The 21,074-nt window shown below is 47.3% G+C and overlaps 1 protein-coding gene across 2 annotated transcripts in view; it reads right to left on the bottom strand.

The window, feature by feature from the left end:
• Positions 1–538: 538 nt before the first annotated feature.
• Positions 539–21,074, bottom strand: part of eif2b1 (eukaryotic translation initiation factor 2B, subunit 1 alpha) — a 26,764-nt gene continuing 6,228 nt past the window's right edge. For both annotated transcript variants that reach the window (XM_072512870.1, XM_072512834.1), the window contains exons 2-9: positions 17,539–17,640; positions 15,263–15,399; positions 9,958–10,074; positions 6,382–6,494; positions 5,688–5,756; positions 5,441–5,516; positions 1,026–1,151; positions 539–700 (exon numbers count right to left, since the gene is read on the bottom strand). In XM_072512870.1, the coding sequence (XP_072368971.1) occupies positions 545–700; positions 1,026–1,151; positions 5,441–5,516; positions 5,688–5,756; positions 6,382–6,494; positions 9,958–10,074; positions 15,263–15,399; positions 17,539–17,640 (896 nt within the window). In that variant the 3' untranslated portion in view covers positions 539–544. The remainder of the gene's footprint in view (positions 701–1,025; positions 1,152–5,440; positions 5,517–5,687; positions 5,757–6,381; positions 6,495–9,957; positions 10,075–15,262; positions 15,400–17,538; positions 17,641–21,074) is intronic.

Below are 21,074 nucleotides of genomic sequence, written 5' to 3'. Positions count from 1 at the left end.
GAACTAGTCCCTGTATTTTTTGGCACTTCATGAATATTATTTAGTAAGAGGGGAAGGGTGGGGTGGTGGTAGCCCAGAAACCCAGGCTAATTAATGCTCTGGAGATACGGGTTCAAACCCCACCACTGCAGCTGGTGGAATTTAAATTCAATTAATAAAATCTGGAATTGAAAATTAGCCTCAGCATCCGTGACATCGAACCTATCATCAATTGTCGTAAAATTCCATCTGGTCCACGAGTGCCCTTTCGGGGAGGAAATTCTTATCCGATCTGGTTTACACGTGACTCCAGACCCACAGCAATGTGGTTGACTTGCCCTCTGAAACGGCCCAGCACACCAATCAGTTCAGGGGGCAATTAGGGACGTGCAACAAATGCTGGCCCGGCCAGCAACACCTACATCCCGTGGAAGAATAAAGAGGATTGATCTGTGGAGCATAGTGATTGGTCCACCGGGTTTTATCTCCCGCCTTGCCTCAGCTTTAGATGATTTCTGTGGTTAATTACTGTACGGTTTTCAAAAAAAGTCCACATTACTGATTATTACAAATATAATTTAATTAATTCATCACTGACAGCAGATGGAGTGAGAACACCGAGATCTGTGAATAGAAGTGTAATGAATGACGGGGGTGTATAGTCCACTGTTGGATGCTCATCTGCAAGATTCTTCACCGACTTCAACGTGTCTGCTTTGTACTGTTGGAAATGAATATTTTATGTTCAGTCACGGAACACAGGAGGGGGCGATTCAGCTCTTTGGTGGAACAATTCAAAGAAAATCCCGCTTCCTCGCGCACCCCCCACCCCCATTTCCCTTTGCTTCAAATATTTATCCTTTAAAAGGTGCCGTAGTCTTTGCATCAAAATCCGAATTCCTCCGCTGCTGATGACAGACAATAAACATGCACAGGGTTCTAAATGTACAAAAATAAAGATTTGTTGGTTCTTAATTAACCACGTTAAGATCTATACCCCCTGAAATTGAACTTCAGTTTATACAGATACTTCAAATAGTTCTCACCTTAAATCGATCGGGAACATCTTGCTGATTAAGAGGATAAAGCCGGACAAATTTGAAACTCTCTGCGACCACGTAGAAGGGTTTATTGTGTGATTTTGCGCACACGGCCATTTGATAAGTTCCAATCTGCAAGGGAAGGGAAAGATAAATGCTATTCATTCAGGCAGAAACAATGAGGAATTTTTTTTTAAAAAATTAATTCAAGAGATGTGGTCAACACTGGGGTTAGGCCAGCATTTATTGCCCAACCCTAAATACCCTTCAGAAGGTGGTGGTGAGCTGCCTTCTTGAACCACTGCAGTTCCCAGAGTGCCATAAGGGAATTCCAGGAATTTGACCCAATAACAGTGAAGGAATGATGATATAGTTCAAAGTCAGAATGGTGAGTGGCTTGGAGGGGAACTTCCACGTGGTGGTGTTTCCATCTATCTGCTCCTACATGGTAGTGGGTTTGAAAGATGTTGTTTAAAGAACCTTGGCGAGTTCCTGAAGTGCATCTTGTAGACGGTACACACGGCTGCCCCTGTATGTCGGAGGTGGAGGGTTTGAATGTTTGTGGAAGGGAGAGCAATCAAGCAGGGCTGCTTTGTCCTGGATGGTGTCGAGCTTCTCGAGTGTTGGAGCTGCACTCGTCCAGGCAACTAGAGAGGATTCCATCACGCTTCTCACTTGTGCCTTGTAGATTGTGGACAGACTTTCTTTACATCTTGCGCTAGTTTTCTTTCATAATTTACCATTGCTCTTTTTGAGTAATCCTTTGTTCATCTTGAAAAGTTTCCCAATCTTCCAGTCTGCCACTGGCCTTTGCAACATGGTATATCTTAGTTTTTGTCTTTATGTTATCTTTCTTTTTTATAAATTTAGAGTATCCAATTATTATTTTTTCCAATTAAGGGGCAATTTAGCGTGGCCAATCCACCTAACCTGCACATCTTTGGGTTGTGGGGGCGAAACCCACGCAGACAATGTGCAAACGCCACACGGATAGTGACCCAGGGCTGGGATTCAAACCCAGGTCCTCAGCGCCGCAGTCCCAGTGCTATCCACTGCACCACCGTGCTACCCTCGTCTTTCTGTTATCTTTCATGCTTAGCCATGGATATTTTGCCCCCTCTTGCGACCTTTCCTCCTCTTTGGAATATATTTTAGTTGGGAGGAATTGAATATCTCCTTAAACAACTGCCACGACTGCTAATCAATTGTCCTACTTTTTAGACCAGTTAGTTCAACATCTGTTGTTAGGAAATTGTGAGAATCAATTATTAAGGAAGTAATATCAGGACATTTGGAAAGTCAAAACGCAATCCATCAGAGGCAGCATGGTTTTATGAAGGGTAAATCGTGTTTGACTAATTTGGTAGAGTTCTTCAAAGATGTAACAAGCCAAGTGGATAATGGGAATCCTGTAAACAAAGAACAAAGAAATGTACAGCACAGGAACAGGCCCTTCGGCCCTCCAAGCCCGTGCCGACCATGCTGCCCGACTAAACTACAATCTTCTACACTTCCTGGGTCCGTATCCCTCTATTCCCATCCTATTCATGTATTTGTCAAGATGCCCCCTAAATGTCACTATCGTCCCTGCTTCCACCACCTCCTCCGGCAGCGAGTTCCAGGCACCCACTAACCTCTGCGTAAAAAACTTGCCTCGTACATCTGCTCTAAACCTTGCCCCTTAAACCTATGCCCTCTAGTAATTCACCCCTCTACCCTGGGGAAAAGCCTCTGACTATCCACTCTATCTATGCCCTTCATAATTTCGTAGACCTCTACCAGGTCGCCCTTCAACCTCCATCGTTCCAGTGAGAACAAACCGAGTTTGTTCAACCGCACCTCATAGCTAATGCCCTCCATACCTGGCAACATCCTGGTAAATCTCTTCTGCACCTTCTCTAAAGCCTCCACACGGTAGGGCAGCACGGTAGCATTGTGGATAGCACAAATGCTTCACAGCTCCAGGGTCCCAGGTTCGATTCCGGCTTGGGTCACTGTCTGTGCGGAGTCTGCACATCCTCCCCGTGTCTGCGTGGGTTTCCTCCGGGTGCTCCGGTTTCCTCCCACAGTCCAAAGATGTGCAGGTTAGGTGGATTGGCCATGATAAATTGCCCTTAGTGTCCAAAATTGCCCTTAGTGTTGGGTGGGGTTACTGGGTTATGGGGAAAGGGTGGAGGTGTGGACCTTGGGTAGGGTGCTCTTTCCAAGAGCTGGTGCAGACTCGATGGGCCGAATGGCCTCCTTCTGCACTGTAAATTCTATGAAATCCTTCTGGTAGTGTGGCGACCAGAATTGAATACTATCCACCAAGTGCGGCCTAACTAAGGTTCTATACAGCTGCAACATGACTTGGCAATTCTTATACTCAATGCAAAGGTGTAGATGTGGTATATCTGGACTTCTGGAAGGCATTTAATAATGTGCCGCACTGAATGTTAATACACAAGGTAAGGTCACATGGGATATGGTGTAAAAGCAAATTCCTGCAGATGCTAGAACCTGAAACCAAAGAGAAAATGCTGGAAAATCTCAGCAGGTCTGGCAGCTTCTGTAGGGAGAGAAAAGAGCGAACGTTTCGAGTCCGCTGACTCTTTGTCAAAGCTTTTTGGGATATGGGGTAATTTATCAAAGAGTTGGGAATAAATGGGTCTCTTTCTGGATGGCGCGATGTAACCAGTGGGGTGCCACAGGGTTCAGTCGTCGAGCCCCAACTATTTACAACCTATATTAATGACTTGGATCAGGGATAGAAGGTTCTAGACCCAAATTTGCAGATGACACTCAAATAGGTGGGATAGTAAGTTGCAATGAGGAAATAAGAACCTTACAAATGGATAGATAGGTTAGGAGAGTGGGCCAAAATGTGGCAGATGGAGTTTAACGTGGATAAGTGTGAGGTCATGCATTTTGGTCGGAAACAGAAAGGCAACTTATTATCCAAAAGGAGGGAAGCTTCAGACTGTTTTGGTGCAGAGGGATCTGGGGGTCCTCGTGCATGAATCGCAGAAAACTAGAATGCAGGTTTAGCAGGCAATAAAAAAGGCAAATGGAATTTTGGCATTTATGGCAATGCCATCGAGTATAAAAGTAGGGAGTGTTGCTGCAACTGTACGACATATCTGTGAGCGCACCTGGAGTATTGTGTCCAGTTTGGTCCCCTTATTTGAGGGGGGATGCAGTGGCATTAGGGGCAGTTCAGAAGAGGTTCACTAGATTGATTACAGAGATGAGGAGTCTGTTTTATGGAGACATTGAGCAGTTTAGGCCTATGAATTCTCGAGTTTAGAAGAATGCGAGGAGATCGAATTGAGGGATAAAAGATGCTAAACGGTATGGATAAAGTAGTTGTCGAGCAAATGCTCCCTCAGGTGAGGCAGGATCAGAGGTAGCAGATTTAAAACAGCGATGAGGAGAAATTACTTCTCTCAAAAGGGTCGTGAATCTGTGGAACTCACTAACCCCAGAGTGCAGTGGATGCCGGGACATGAAGAAAACTTGCGGAGTTAAGACAGATTTTTAATTAGTGATGGGTTGAATGGTTATGGGGAGCGGGCAGGAAAGCGGAGTTGAGGCGAGGTCAGCCGCGATGATATTGAATGGCGGAGCGAGCTGCGGGGGCGGAACTGCCAACTCCTGCTCCTGGTAAATTCCAAAGAAGGGAAAATTCCTGCCCGACATCAGACTGGAGAGGCACTAACAGTGGCCACATCTAAAGTGGTCCTTACGGAGGAGTTTATATGAGCAAATGTTGTCTATGCTGGTGCGGAGTACCTGATGTATAGATGTTACCAGGAAACACAAGTGTGCAGAAGCTCTGCGAGGAATCAAACCCGTTGCCTGGAATACTACCAGCCTGCGAATCGGAGGTTTTTCCCGGATTTTATGGTTCAAAGGGCTGGGAAATAACTTGAAGTAGAAGAATTGAACTAGAGTGAAATAATTTGTATTTCACCACCTCAGCATGACCCAAAGCATTTCACCGCCAGTGAAGCTGGGCTCAAACCCATGACCTTCTGACCAGAGGCAAGTGTGCTGTCATTTAGCCAAATCTGGCACCGTCATTTCAGGGGGCAGAACCTTTAAATTTAGCGCGAGGCATTGACGCCAGGAAGAAATTCTTCACACAAAAGGAAGTTGAAACCTGGAACTCTCTCCCCCAAAACGCTGTTGAGGCTGCGGTGTGAGGGCGAATTGGAAATGTGAAGACTGAGATCAGATTCTGTTGGGCAAGGATATCAATAATTCTGGAACTAAGGCAGGTAAATGGTGTTAAAGTGCAGAACAGCTGTCATCTAATTGAATAGCAGTACAAGCCCAAGGACTAAACAACCTCACGTTGCAATGATTTGTTCCTCTGCCTGTCACTGATTAGTTAGGTGATTGACTCTTTCTCTAACCAAGCGAATGGAAAAGAATGTTACCTTGTTAATGATTCCTCCACTTTCCACCACCCCTTCAGCACCAACCAGTAGCAAATCCACTTTCTCCATAATGTACCTGGAAAAGGGGAAATTATGTTTCACTATCACTAAACTAATAATTTAATCAGCATAGCTAAACTAACTATAATAGTTATAGTTAACTAATAAATAACTTGTCTAAATGATGTTTCACATCTGGTATAAACAGGACCCTTTTGTCCAGCAGGAACAATATTTCTCAACATACCCAACTGAAGCATCCAAAATCACTGTTAGGGGAATGTTCAGCTTTCGCAGGCGTGCTGCACTTTTGAGGCTGGAAGGCAAACAAGAAAGCCTGACTCGCTCCACATAACTCACAACACTTCAAAATATTACTTCTATACAACTAACTTGCCCAGTAAGTTGATGAATGTGAATTTTTAGCATACAAAATGGCAAGAGCATTGACAATACTCTACAGAACCCAGCATTACTTTGTGATGCAGCTGACGTAGAAAAAGCAAATGATAAACTTGATGCAAAAATTGAACCAAAAGTCGTGACAAGTGGAGACGGGACGTACACGCACTGCAGAGGGCTTTCAATAACATGCTAGTTGATCTCCATGACACTGGACAGGAGTCACAATCAAGTGCAGTGGGGTTACAGTACAACACAGTGTAACACTCAAGAGGCCCACGAGGCTCGGAGTACATCCAGTGACAGTATTTAAGATCATGGTCTGGTAAAATGATTCTTCTTAAGGACATCAAGCTAACAGTGTACCAGACAACACTGCCGTCTGGGCCGGTAATGTGAGATGAGCTGATCATCAGTCAGCTGTAGAATGTAGATAGAATAACACAACAGAAAAATGCATCTTTGGAATGGATGCCACCTCGGAGTTTCTTCAAGTGACGATTATAAAAAACGTACACGCCACACAACGTCTTACTCACCCCGATGAATCGGGTTGTGATTCAGTGATGTAAACACTGAAGCGTTTCTTGGCTTCAGCTGCTCTCTCCAACACTCGCAGTACAACCCGCGAAGAAGCATGGGTTAAGATTTTCTGTAATAAACAAATTAGATTTTCTAAACACAAGGTGCCAAATTCTCGGCTCGAATTGTCACGCAGGATGTTTGTTCCTGGTTTAAACCTCCTGTCCACCATGTAAATTATCGAATGGAGGCAAAGGATTTCTTCAGAAAGGGATCTCCTAAACAACATGGACATTCTACCCGTCACCTCTGTACTATGTTTCAGTTTTCACAGTATTGAAAGACGATGTAATACCAATGGACAGTGAACATTAAATGAAGTCAAGGGAGGAACCTATTGGATTTCATACAAGTAAAACAAAACGGTATTGGAAAAAATAATGGAAATTAAAATAGATGAACCTGCAAGACAAGGATGGCTTCCAACCCAGGGTGTTTAAAAGGGGAGGACGTTGCAGAGGTTAGTCATAAATTTACAAAATTCTTGTACAAGGTCGAGGTGTACAGAATTATTAAGATAGGTTTAGATAAAATAGGCAAGGAAAAGCTGTTCCCATTAGTTGATGGCACAAAGACTTGGGGGCACAGATTTATGGTTTGGCGCCAGAGCTACAAGGGAGAGGGAATAAGAACATAAGAACTAGGAACAGGAGTGGGCCACCTGGCCCCTCGAGCCTGCTCCACCATTCAATGAGATCATGGCTGATCTTTTGTGGACTCAGCTCCACTTTCCGGCCCGAACACCATAACCCTTGATCCCTTTATTCTTCAAAAAGCTATCTATCTTTATTTTTAAAACATTTAATGAAGGAGCCTCTACTGCTTCACTGGGCAGGGAATTCCATAGATTTACAACCCTTTGGGTGAAGAAGTTCCTCCTAAACTCAGTCCTAAATCTACTTCCCCTTATTTTGAGGCTATGCCCCCTAGTTCTGCTTTCACCCGCCAGTGGAAACAACCTGCCCGCATCTATCCTATCTATTCCCTTCATAATCTTATATGTTTCTATAAGATCCCCCCGCATCCTTCTAAATTACGATTACAATCCGAGTCTACTCAACCTCTCCTTGTAATCCAATCCACTCAACTCTGGGATTAACCCAGTGAATCTCCTCTGCACACCCTCCAGCGCCAGTACATCCTTTCTCAGGTAAGGAGACCAAAACTGAACACAATACTCCAGGTGTGGCCTCACTAACAATTGCAGCATAACCTCCCTAGTCTTAAACTCTATCCCTCTAGCAATGAAGGACAAAACTCCATTTGCCTTCTTTATCACCTAGAATGTGCGGGAGAACATTGGAATGCAGCGAGTGTTCATGACTCGGAACTCAAAAATGGAATGGAAATAGAATGGAATGGAAATTGCTTATTGTCACAAGTAGGTTTCAATTGAAGCCTACTTGTGACAATAGACTAAGGAGAGCTAGAAGGTGGCATGAAAAAGCCCTGCCGGGAAGGATTAGGGAAAACCCCAAGGTGTTCTCTACACTTACGTGAGAAATAAGAGGATGATCAGAGTGAGAGTAGGGCCGATCAGGGATAGTGGAGGGAACTTGTGCCTAGAGTCTGAGGAAGTAGGGGGCCCCTAAATGAATACTTTGCTTCAGTATTCACTCGAGAGAGGGACCTTGTTGCTCATGAGAACAGTGTGAACCAGGTTAATAGACTCGAACAGGTTGATATTAAGGAGGATGTGCTGGAAATTTTGAAAAGCATCAGGATGTGGGCCTGACGGGATATACCCAAGGTTACTACGGGAAGCGAGGGAGGAGATTGTTGCGCCGTTGGCGATGATCTTTGCGTCCTCACTCTCCACTGGAGTAGTACCGGATGATTGGAGGGAGGCGAATGTTGCTCCCCTGTTCAAGAAAGGGAATAGGGAAATCCCTGGGAATTACAGACCCATCAATCTTACGTCTGTGGTGAGCAAAATATTGGAAAGGATTGAGAGATAGGATTTATGATTATTTCGAAAAACATAGTTTGATTAAAGATAGTCAGCATGGCTTTGTGAGGGGCAGGCCATGCCTCACAAGCCTCATTGAATTCTTTGAGGATGTGTCGAGACACATTGATGAAGGTCGGGCAGTGGATGTGGTGTATATGGATTTCAGTAAGGCATTTGATAAGGTTCCCCATGGTAGACTCATTCAGAAAGTTAGTGGGCATGGGATACAGGGAAATTTGGCTGTCTGGATACAGAATTGACTGGCCGAAAGAAGACAGCGAGTGGTAGTGGATGGAAAGTATTCTGCCTGGAGGTCGGTGACCAGTGGTGTCCCGCAAAGATCTGTTCTGGGACCTCTGCTCTTTGTGATTTTTATAAATGATTTGGATGAGGAAGTGGAAGGGTGGGTTAGTAAGTTTGCCGATGACACAAAGGTTGGTGAAGTTGTAGGTAGTATTGAGGGTTGTTGCAGGTTACAACAGGACATTGACAGGATGCAGAGCTGGGCTGAGAAGTGGCAGATGGAGTTCAACCTTGATAAATGTGAAGTAATTTATTTTGGAAGGTCGAATTTGAATGCTGAATACAGGGTTAAAGGCAGGATTCTTGGAAGTGTGGAGGAACAGAGGGATCTTGGGGCCCACGTACATAGATCCCTCAAAGTTGCCACCCAGGTTGATAGGGTTGTTAAGAAGGCGTATGGTGTGTTGGCTTTCATTAACAGGAGGATTGAGTTTAAGAGCCGCGAGGTTTTGCTGCAGCTTTATAAAACCCTAGTTAGACAACACTTGGAATATTGTGTCCAGTTCTGGTCGTCTCATTATAGGAAAGATGTGGATGCTTTGGAGAGGGTGCAGAGGAGATTTACCAGGATGCTGCCTGGACTGGAGGGCATGTCTTATGAAGAAAGGTTGAGGGAGCTAGGGCTTTTCTCACTGGAGCGAAAAAGGCAGAGAGGTGACTTGATAGAGGTGTACAAGGTGATGAGAGGCATGGATAGAGTGGATAGCCAGAGACTTTTCCCCAGGGCGGAAATGACTGTCACGAGGGGACATAATTTTAAGGTGATTGGAGGAAGGTATAGGGGAGATGTCAGAGGTAGGTTCTTTACACAGAGAGTGGTGGGTGTGTGGAATGCACGGCCAGCAGAGGTGGTGGAGTCAGAGTCATTAGGGACATTTAAGCGACTCTTGGACAGGCACATGGACAGCAGTAAATTGAAGGGGTGTAGGTTAGGTTGACCTTCGATTAGGATAAATGGTCGGCACAACATTGTGGGCTGAAGGGCCTGTACTGTGCTGTTCTATGGAACCTACCGCCTACGTAGGTGGTGGAAACAGCGTGTTTTCAAAAAGAAATTAGGTGGGCAGTTGAGTGAAGTAGATTTTCAACCTTACAGGGAAGAGGAGAACTGTAGAGAGAGAGACAGCATGGAAGTGATAGGCAGAATGGCCTCCTGTGCTGTAGTGACTGCTGCATACATAACTCGGAGTGAGGCAGTTCAGACTGGGCGAGCTGGGAGGGATCGGTGGGTCTGGATCTCTGTAAAGTAGATCTTGGTTGGGGTTGATTCAGTACTTACAGCTCCATCTTTTATAAATGCGTGACACAGGTTTGCAATCTTATTCCTCGAAACGGATATCTTCTCCAAGTAAAGCTCTCCTCTGTCTATCATTGTCTTTTTGCATTTTGAAAAGTCCTGCAGTAACAAAGTTACATCAGTTCAAACTCCATTTGCTGTGTCATAAAAAAAAACCTCAAAATTATCCAATGCTGCACTAATCGACCACCTGTAGCATCACAGACAAGTCAACATTCTGTGCAGCCTTCACTCGAAGTGGGGCTTCGGGGATGAATTAGACCGGGATAGAGACGGAATTCAGTCCCACTTTAACATTATACATTTGGGCTTTATATTTTCTTTGTACATTTCTATATCTATAATACGAACATGTTGTAACGACATCCTCGGCAGCTAGTGTGACACCACAGCGCCTCCAGTGGAGGAGGAATGGGATCACAGCTCGGCACAAATCAGCCGTTTTCATTATAAATGTGGATGTCGGAATGTATAATCGGGAAAAATTGACAGCAAGTGTTTGAGGCACAAGGTTTTACACAGATAGGTTGGTACCTTCATAGAACAAATTGTGTTCTAAGCCACTGCACTTCAGACAGGCAACAGTTTACAGTCACCAGAGCTCAGTTGATGATTTGTAACAGCTGCCCAGTTATGTTTTGATGAAGACTTTGTTTCTGTAGGGCCGTGGGTGAAAGCCACACCCCATGAGACACTGCTCACTATTGAAAGTCTGTAGACCCATAATCCGACATGAAAAACATTAAACAAAGCCCAGAACTGGGGAATTGTTAACCAATGAAGAGGGTACTTGCGGGAAAGGAGCCTCCCTCGAGTACAGGAGTAGCAGAGAATGTTCAGACACAAGGGGCAGATTTGTTGTGTTACAACCGCAGCTACTCTCACTATTAGAAAAATCAGGTCCCAGGATGGAACCTGGCTTGATGGATCCTAACTTTTACTTTTTGTTTAGTTACGTGGATGAACAGAGTCGCAGGATTGCCAAAGAAGGGGGCAGCACGGTGGCGCAGTGGTTAGCACTGTGTCTCATGGTGCCGAGGACCCGGGTTCAATCGCGGCTCTGGGTCACTGTCCGCGTGGAGTTTGCACATTCTTGTGTCTGCGTGGGTCTCAGCCCACAACCCAAAGATGTGCAGGGTAGGTGGATTGGCCATGCTAAATTGCCCCTTAATTGGAGAAAGTTTAGAAAGCATTTACTAAACAAGAAAAGTTCAACTATAATACACTATTCCTTCACCCCAGCTATACCTTACAGATAGAGAAACATGTAAAACAGACACAGGAGGCCATTCGACCCTTTGAGCCTTCCCCGCCATTCATCAGGATCATGGCTGATCATCACGTTCAATACCCTGATCCCGCCTTCCCCCCGTATCCCTCGATCCCTTTAGCCCCAAGAGCTATATCTAATTCCTTCTTGAAATGACACAAGGTTTTGGCCTCAACTACTTTCTGTGGGAGTGAATTCCACAGATTCACCACTCTCTGGGTGAAGAAATGTTTCCTCACCTCAGTCCTAAAGGTTCACACCTTATCCTCAAACCATGACGCCTAGTTCTGGACTCCTCACCATCATAGAATAGAATAGGATTTACAGTGAAGGAGGCCATTCGGCCCATCGAGTCTACACTGGCCCTTGGAAACAGCAGCCTACTTAAGGCCAATCTCCGCCCTATCCCCGTAATCCTGTAACCCCACCTAACCTTTTTGGACACTAAGGGCAATTCATCATGGCCAATCCACCTAGCCTGCACATCTTTGGACTGTGGGAGGAAACCGGAGCACCCGGAGGAAATCCACAGACACGGGGAGAGCGCGCAGACGCCGTACAGACAGTGGCCCAAGCCAGGAATCGAACCTGGGACCCTGGAGCTGTGAAACAACAGTGCTAACCACTGTGCTACCGTGTCACCCATCGGGAACATTCTGTCTGAATCTACCCTGTCTAATCCTGTTAGAAGTTTGTAAGCTTCTGTGAGATCCCCTCTCACTCTTCTAAACTCCAATGAATATAATTTGGATTTGAACTTTGTTTATTATCACGTGTACCGAGGTACAGTGAAAAGTACTTTTCTGCGAGCAGCTCAACAGATGATTAAGTACACGAAAACAAAAGGAAATAAAAGAAAATACATAATAGAGCAACACAAGGTACACAATGTAACTACATAACACCGGTATCGGGTGAAGCATACAGGGTGTAGTGTTAATGAGGTCAGTCCGTAAGAGGGTCATTTAGGAGTCTGGTAACAGCGGGGAAGAAGAGGTTTTTGAGTCTGTTCATGCGTGTTCTCAGACTTTTGAAGAAGTTGGGAGAGTGAGTAAGCCGGGTGGGAGGGGTCTTTGATTACGCAGCCCACTTTCCCCAGGCAGCGGGAGGTGTAGAGTCAATGGATGGGAGGCAGGTTCGTGTGATGGACTAGGCTGTGTTCACGACTCTCTGAAGTTTCTTACAGTCTTGGGCCGAGCAGTTGCCATACCAGGCTGTGATGCAGTCAGATAGGATGTTTTCTATGGTGCATCTGTAAAAGTTAGTAAGAGTTAATGTGGACATGCCGAATTTCCTTAGTTTCCTGAGGAAGTATAGGCGCTGTTGTGCTTTCTTGAAAATGAAAAATGAAATGAAATGAAAATGAAAATGAAATGAAATGAAAATCGCTTATTGTCACAAGTAGGCTTCAATGAAGTTACTGCGAAAAGCCCCTAGTCGCCTCAGTCCGGCGCCTGTTCGGGGAGGCCGTTACGGGAATTGAACCGTGCTGCTGGCCTGCCTGGGTCTGCTTTCAAAGCCAGCGATTTAGCCCTGTGCTAAACAGCCCCTTCTTGGTGGTAGAGTCGACGTGGGTGGACCAGGACAGACTTTTGGAGATGTGCACCCCTAGGAATTTCAAACTGCTAACCATCTCCACCTCGGTCCCGTTGATGCTGACAGGGGTGTGTACAGTATTTTGCTTCCTGAAGTCAATGACCAGCTCTTTAGTTTTGCTGGCATTGAGGAAGAGATTGTTGTCGCTGCACCACTCCACTAGGTTCTCTATCTCCCTCCTGTATTCGGACTCGTTGTTATTCGAGATCCGGCCCACTAGGGTCGTATCGTCAGCAAACTTGTAGATGGAGTTGGAACCAAGTTTTGCCACGCAGTCGTGTGTGTACAGGGAGTAGAGTAGGGGGCTAAGTACGCAGCCTTGTGGGGCGCCGGTGTTGGGGACTATTGTGGAGGAGGTGTTATTGTTTATTCTTACTGATTGTGGTCTGTGGGTCAGGAAGTCGAGGATCCAGTTGCAGAGTGGGGAGCCATGTCAGAGGGTTTAGAGCTTTGATATGAGCTTTACTGGGATTATGGTGTTGAAAGCGGAGCTGTAGTCAATAAATAGGAGTCTGGGCGGCACGGTGGCAAAGTGGGTTAGCCCTGTTGCCTCACGGCGCCGAGGTCCCAGGTTCGATCCCGGCTCTGGGTCACTGTCCGTGTGGAGTTTGCACATTCACCCCGTGTTCACGTGGGTTTCGCCCCCACAACCCAAAGATGTGCAGGGTAGGTGGATCGGCCACGCTAAATTACCCCTTAATTGGAAAAAATGAATTGGGCACTCTAAATTTACACAATTTTTTTTAAAAAATACATAAATAGGAGTCTGATGTAGGAGTCTTTGTTGTTGAGATGTTCTTGGGATGAGTGTAGGGCCAGGGAAATGGCATCTGCTGTGGACCGGTTGCGGCGTTATGCGAATTGCAGTGGATCAAGGTGCCTGGGAGAATGGAGATGATGCGCTTCATGACCAACCTCTCGAAGCACTTCATTACGACTGAAGTCATTAGGTAATCACAACCAACTTAGTCTCTCCTCATATGACAGTCCCGCCATCCTAAGAATCAGCCGGGTAAACCTTCACTGCTCTCCCTCCGTAGCAAGAACATCCTTCCTCAGATACGGACACCAAAACTGCCCACAACACTCCAGGTGTGGCCTCACCAATGCCCGATACAATTGCTGCAAAACATCTCTATTCCGATACTCACTATGAAGGCCAACATACCATTTGCCTTCTTTCCTGCCGGCTGTACCTGCTCGCTTACTTTCAGCGACTGATGCACGAGGACACCAAGGTCTCGCTGAGTATCCGCCTCTCTCAATTTACACCCATTCAAATAATAATCTGCCTTCCTATTTTTGCTACCGAAGTGGATAACCTCACATTTATCCACATTATACTGCATCTGCCAGGCATGTGCCCACTCACTCAGCCTGTCCAAATCCCACTGAAGCATCTCTGCATCCTGCTCACAGCCCACCCAACTTTGCATCATCTGCAAATTTGAAGATAATACATTCAGTTCCCTCGCTCCAAATCATTAATACATAACGTGAACAGTTGGGGTCCTGTGCTGTACTTTTTTTGTTCTTTGTTCTATTTCCACTTCCAAAATATAATTTTCTCCTTTGGCAGGAAGGATGGAAAAGCAACATATTATTTAAATTGAGAGATTTCAGAACTGTGTGGAGCAGAGGGACCTGGGTGTCCTGGTACAGGAATCAAAAAATGTTAGTATGCAGCCACAGCAAATGATCAGGAAGACAAAAAGAATGCTTTTGTTTTTTGCAAGAGGAAAGGAATGTAAAAGTAGAGATGTTTTGCTACATTGCTGAGACCACGGAGTACTGCGTGCATTTCTCTCTCCTTAGAAAGCAATTGCATTAGAAGTTCAGAGAGTTCACTTGCCTGATTCCTGGGATTTATTTAACTTTATTTAAAAATTTAGAGCAGCCAATTATTTTTCTTTTCCAATTAAGGGGCAATTTGGCGTGACCAATCCACCTAACCAGCACATCTTTTTGGATTGTGGGGGTGACGCAGACACGGGGAGAATGTACAAACTCCACACGGACAGTGACCCAGGGCCGGGATTCGAACCCGGGTCCTCAGCGCCGCAGCCCCAGTGCTAACCACTGCGCCACATGCCGCCCTTAGTTATGAGGAAATGTTGATGGGCTGGGCCGGTATCCATTAAAGTTTAGAAGATTGGGAGGTGATCTTATTGAAACATAAAGATCCTGAGGGACTTGGCAGAGTGGATGCAGTAAACCATCCCAAGGCTCTTCACACAACCGATTATCAGGTTTAATACGACACAGACACATGAGGGGATGTTGGGACAGATGGCCAAAACCACGATCAAAAAGGTAGTTTTAAGGTGTGCCTTATAGGAGCAAATTTGACGGAAAGGTTTAGGGGGTGAATTCCAGAGTTTATTTCAAAATATACAAGGGTTCTGCACATTCAGTACATACCGGGTGTTCCAGGGAAGTGAGACTGATAAACCGGAGAAAAAGTTCACCGCCTGAAGACACTGCCACTGAAGAATCCACACTGCTCAGGGTTTTAATGGCGTCCTTCAGATTCTCCCTCAGACCCTGAATGGTTTCACCTAATTCCAGGAGAGAAACAAGTGACCTTTTAAAGCTCAGCAAGAACGGAAAAGAATGTTTTGAAGAACAAAGAAAAGTACAGCACAGGAACGGGCCCTTCGGCCCATCAAGCGGGTGCCGACCATGCTGCCCGTCTAAACTAAAATCTTCTACACTTCCGTGTCCGTATCCCTCTATTCCCATCCTATTCAAGTATTTGTCAAAATGCCCCTTAAATGTCACTATCGTCCCTGCTTCCACCACCTCCTCCGGTAGCGAGTTCCAGGCACCCACTACCCTCTGTGTAAAAATAACTTGCCTCGTACATCTCCTCTAAACCTTGCCCCTCGGACCTTAAACCTATGCCCCCTAGTAATTGACCCCTCTACCCTGCGAAAAAGCCTCTGACTATCCACTCTGTCTATGCCCCTCATAATTTTGTATACCTCTATCAGGTCGCCCCTCAACCTCCGTCGTTTCAGTGAGAACAAACCGAGTTTATTCAACCGCTCCTCATAGCTAATGCCCTCCATACCAGGCAACATTCTGGTAAATCTCTTCTGCACCCTCTCTAAAGCCTCCACATCCTTCTGGTAGTGTGGCGACCAGAATTGAACACTATACTCCAAGGGTGGCCTAACTAAGGTTCTATACAGCTGCAACACGACTTGCCAATTCTTATACTCAATGCCCCAGCCAATGAAGGCAAGCATGCCGTATGCCTTCTTGACTACCTTCTCCACCTGTGTTGCCCCTTTCAGTGACCTGTGGACCTGTACTCCTAGATCTCTCTGACTGTCAATATTCTTGAGGGTTCTACCATTCACTGTATATTCCCTACCTGCATTAGACCTTCCAAAATGCATTACCTCACATTTGTTCGGATTAAACTCCATCTGCCATAAGACCATAAGACATAGGAGCGGAAGTAAGGCCATTCGGCCCATCGAGTGCACTCCACCATACAATCATGGCTGATTTACATAGAACATAGAACGATACAGCGCAGTACAGGCCCTTCGGCCCACGATGTTGCACCAAAACAAAAGCCATCTAACCTACACTATGCCATTATCATCCATATGTTTATCCAATAAACTTTTAAATGCCCTCAATGTTGGCGAGTTCTACTGTAGCAGGTAGGGCATTCCACGGCCTCACTACTCTTTGCGTAAAGAACCTACCTCTGACCTCTGTCCTATATCTATTACCCCTCAGTTTAAAGCTATGTCCCCTCGTGCCAGCCATTTCCATCCGCGGGAGAAGGCTCTCACTGTCCACCCTATCCAACCCCCTGATCATTTTGTATGCCTCTATTTAGTCTCCTCTTAACCTTCTTCAACTCCATTTACCCGCTCTCTCCATCGCCCTTAATTTCTCGAGAAATCAAGAATCTATCAACTTCTGTCTTAAAGACACTCAACGTCCCGGCCTCCACCGCCCTCTGCCCATCTCTCCGCCCAAGTCTCCAAACGATCTAAATCCTGCTGTATCCTCTGACAGTCCTCATCGCTATCATCAATTCCACCAACCTTTGTGTCGTCTGCAAACTTACTAATCAGACCAGTTACATTTTCCTCCAAATCATTTATATATACTACGAACAGCAAAGGTCCCAGCACTGATCCCTGCGGAACATCACTAGTCACAGCCCTCCAATCAGAAAACAACCCTTCCATTGCTACCAGTCTACCATGAGGGACCTTGTCAAAGGCCTTACTGAAGTCCACATAGACAACATCCACTGCCCTACCTGCATCAATCATCTTTGTGACCTCTTCGAAAAACTCTCCCAAGTTAGTGAGACACGACCTCCCCTTCACAAAACCATGCTGCCTCTCGCTAATACGTCCATTTGCTTCCAAATGGGAGTAGATCCCGTCTTGAAAGAATTCTCTCCAATGATTTCCCTCCCACTGACGTAAGGCTCACCGGCCTGTAGTCCCCTGGATTATTCTGGCTACCCTTCTTAAACAGAGGAACAACATTGGCTATTCTCCAGTGAGCATTCTTGTTGTTCAGTTTCAAAAATCTGAACATACTCCTGCAAGTCTTTTTCTTCACATAAACCCCAGGATGATTTTAGAAATTCAGAAATCAATGTGTTTGGAAGCTGTTTAAAATTCTGTTCTAATTATAATAATTTGGTTCTCTGTTACCTCTGTCTCTCTTCAAAAACTCCAACAAGGTGCGAATGGCTGCAACAGCTGAAGCAACATCTTCATTCTCTTTCATTTGGGTTTTGAAATAGTCCACAAGCTCTGTAACAGCCAATTAATGTTTCCAAATACAATTAATATATCAACATTATTATTTTTTTTTAAATATATTTTTATTCAAATTTTTACCTATTTTCAACAACCCCCCCCCCTTACAGAAAAAAGAAAAACAAACACATAAATAAACATCTTACAACTACATCACAAATTCCCTCAATATACAAACCCCCCATTAAGCAATAATAAACATAGTAGAAAACACCAAGTACACCCCCCACCCCCCTCTGGGTTGCTGCTGACCTCCTCCTAACGCCCTGCTAGAAAGTCTAGGAACGGTTGCCACCGCCTGAAGAACCATTGTACAGACCCTCTCAAGGCAAATTTTACCCTCTCCAATTTACTGAACCCTGTCATGTCGCTGATCCAGGTTTCCACGCTCGGGGGCCTCGCATCCTTCCACTGTAGCAGAATCCTCCGCCGGGCTACCAGGAACGCAAAGGCCAGAATACCGGCCTCTTTCGCCTCCTGCACTCCCGGCTCGTCCGATACCCCAAATAGTGCTAACCCCCAGCTCGGCTTAACCCGGGTGTTCACCACCTTAGACACCGTCCTCGCAATACCCCTCCAGAACCCATCCAGCGCCAGGCACGCCCAGAACATGTGGGTGTGATTTGCTGGGCTCCCCGAGCACCTCCCACACCTGTCCTCCACCCCAAAGAACGTGCTTAGCCTCGCCCCATATCAACATCATTTTAATGGACACACATATCATGGGCAGCACAGTGGTTAGCACTGTTGCTTCACAGCTCCAGGGTCCCAGGTGCGATTTCCGGCTTAGGTCAGTCTGTGTGGAGTATGCACGTTCTCCCCGTGTCTGCGTGGGTTTCCTCCGGGTGCTCCGGTTTCCTCCCACAAGTCCCGAAAGACGTGCTGTTAGGTGATTTGGACATTCTGAATTCTCCCTCAGTGTACCCGAACAGGCGCCGGAATGTGGCGACGAGGGGCTTTTCTTTTTTTTTTTTAAACTTAAGAGTATCCAGTTCTTTTTTCCAATTGAGGGGCAATTTAGTGTGGCCAATCCACCTACGCTACACATCTTTCAGGACTTGGGAGGGGATCCCGGAGCACCCGGAGAAAACCAATGTAAACGTGAGCTTTGACAGAGAGCCATCAGACTCGGAACATTAGCTCTTTTCTCTCCCTACAGATGCTGCCAGACGTGCTGTGATTTTCCAGCATTTTCACTTTCGTTCCAGATTCCAGCATCCGCAGTAATTTGCTTTTAACCTGCATATCTTTTTGGGTTGTGGGGGCGAGACCCACACAGACATGGGGAGAACGTGCAAACTGCACACGGACAGTGACCTGGGACCTCGGCGCAGTCAGACAGCAGTGCTAACCACTGCGCCACCGTGCTACTCTTAGCACAACCTTCTTGAGGGCAATTTGGAATGTCCGGTAAAGGCTGTATTGTTGGCGGCCTTGTCAACAAAGCTCACATTCCGAGCAATAGAGAAGGTCCAGGCCACAGAAACCCTGTATCATTGTGATTTGGGCATGACCTGCCCGGGGTCTCGGTGCGGGGCCGGTCCCCGGGTCCCCCCCTCCCCCCTGCCTCCCTCCCTCTCCCCCCGCCTCCCTCCCTCTCCCCCCCTCAGCCTCCCTCCCTCCGTCTCCCCCCCCAGCCTCCCTCCCATCTCCCCCCAGCCTCCCTCCCTCTCCCCCCCAGCCTCCCTCCCTCTCCCTCCCCCAGCCTCCCTCCCTCTCCCTCCCCCAGCCTCCCTCCCATCTCCCCCCAGCCTCCCTCCCTCTCCCCCCCAGCCTCCCTCCCTCTCCCTCCCCCAGCCTCCCTCCCTCTCCCTCCCCCAGCCTCCCTCCCTCTCCCTCCCCCAGCCTCCCTCCCTCTCCCTCCCCCAGCCTCCCTCCCTCTCCCTCCCCCAGCCTCCCTCCCTCTCCCTCCCCCAGCCTCCCTCCCTCTCCCCCCCCAGCCTCCCTCCCTCCCCCCCCCAGCCTCCCTCCCTCTCCCTCCCCCAGCCTCCCTCCCTCTCCCTCCCTCCCTCTCCCTCCCCCAGCCTCCCTCCCTCTCCCTCCCCCAGCCTCCCTCCCTCTCCCTCCCCCAGCCTCCCTCCCTCCCCCCCAGCCTCCCTCCCTCCCCCCCCCAGCCTCCCTCCCTCTCTCCCCTCCAGCCTCCCTCCCTCTCTCCCCTCCAGCCTCCCTCCCTCTTCCCCCCCCCAGCTTCCCTCCCTCTCCCCCCCAGCCTTCCCCCAGCCTCCCTCCCTCTCCCCCCCACAAGCTTCCCTCCCTCACCCCCCCCAGCCTTCCCCCCCCCTCCAGCTTCCCTCCCTCTCCCCCCCAGCCTCCCTCCCTCTCCCCCCCCCCCCAGCTTCCCTCCCTCTCCCCCCCCAGCCTTCCCCCCCCCTCCACCCTCCAGCCTCCCTAAAGTGTAAAAATGGCAGGAGATCCCAGACCCTAATTATGCTCCTCGTGCTCAATGTGGGAGCTCAGGGACACGGCCGATGCCCCTGACTCTTTCATGTGCGGGAAGTGTGTCCAGCTGTAGCTCCTGTTAGACCGCATGACGACTCTGGAGCTGCGGATGGACTCACTTTGGAGCAGCCGCGATGCTGAGGAGGTCGTGGATAGCACCGCAGATTAGAGTTGGTGAGGAAGACAGGGAATGGGTGTCCAAAAGGCAGAGAAAGAGCAGGAAGGCAGTGCAGGTGTCCCCTACGGTCATCTCCCTCCAAAACAGGTATACCGTTTGGATACTGTTGGGGAGATGACTCACCAGGGGAAGACAGTAGTAGCCAGGCTCATGGCACCATGGCTGGCTCTGCTGTACAGAAGGGTGGGAAAAAGACTGGCAGGGCGATAGTCATAGGGGATTCAATCGTAAGGGGAGTAGACGGGCGTTTCTGTGGTCGAAAACGAGACTCCCAAATGGTATGTTGCGTCCCGGGTGCACGGGTCAGGGATGTCTCAGATCGGCTGCAGGACATACTGAAGGGGGAGGGTGAACAGCCAGATGTCGTGTTGCATATAGGCACCCACGATATAGGTAAAAAACAGGATGAGGTCCTACAATCAGAATTTAGGGAGTTAGCAGATAAGTTAAAAAATAGGACCTCAAAGGTAGTAATCTCAGGATTGCTACCAGTGCCACGAGACAGTCAGAGTAGAAATTCAAGAATAGTCAGAGTGAATACGTGGCTTGAGAGATGGTGCAGGAGGGAGGGATTCAGATTTTTGGGACATTGGAACCGGTTCTGGGGGCGGTGGGACCATTACAAATCGGATGGTCTACACATGGGCAGGACTGGAACCAATGTCCTAGGGGGAGCTTTTGCTAACACTGTTGGGGAGGTTTTAAACTTATGTGGCAGGGGGATGGGAACCAGATTAGGAAGTTAGAGGTCAGTGAAGAGGCAGCAACTAAAGCCAGTAAGGTACTAGATAATAAACTCAATGTGACTAAG

The sequence above is a fragment of the Scyliorhinus torazame genome, chromosome 1, assembly GCF_047496885.1.
Source record: "Scyliorhinus torazame isolate Kashiwa2021f chromosome 1, sScyTor2.1, whole genome shotgun sequence".
In the NCBI taxonomy this organism is placed as follows: domain Eukaryota; kingdom Metazoa; phylum Chordata; class Chondrichthyes; order Carcharhiniformes; family Scyliorhinidae; genus Scyliorhinus; species Scyliorhinus torazame.
The sequence above is the reverse complement of the archived record's forward strand: the minus strand, read 5'-3'. Positions and strand labels throughout refer to the sequence as shown.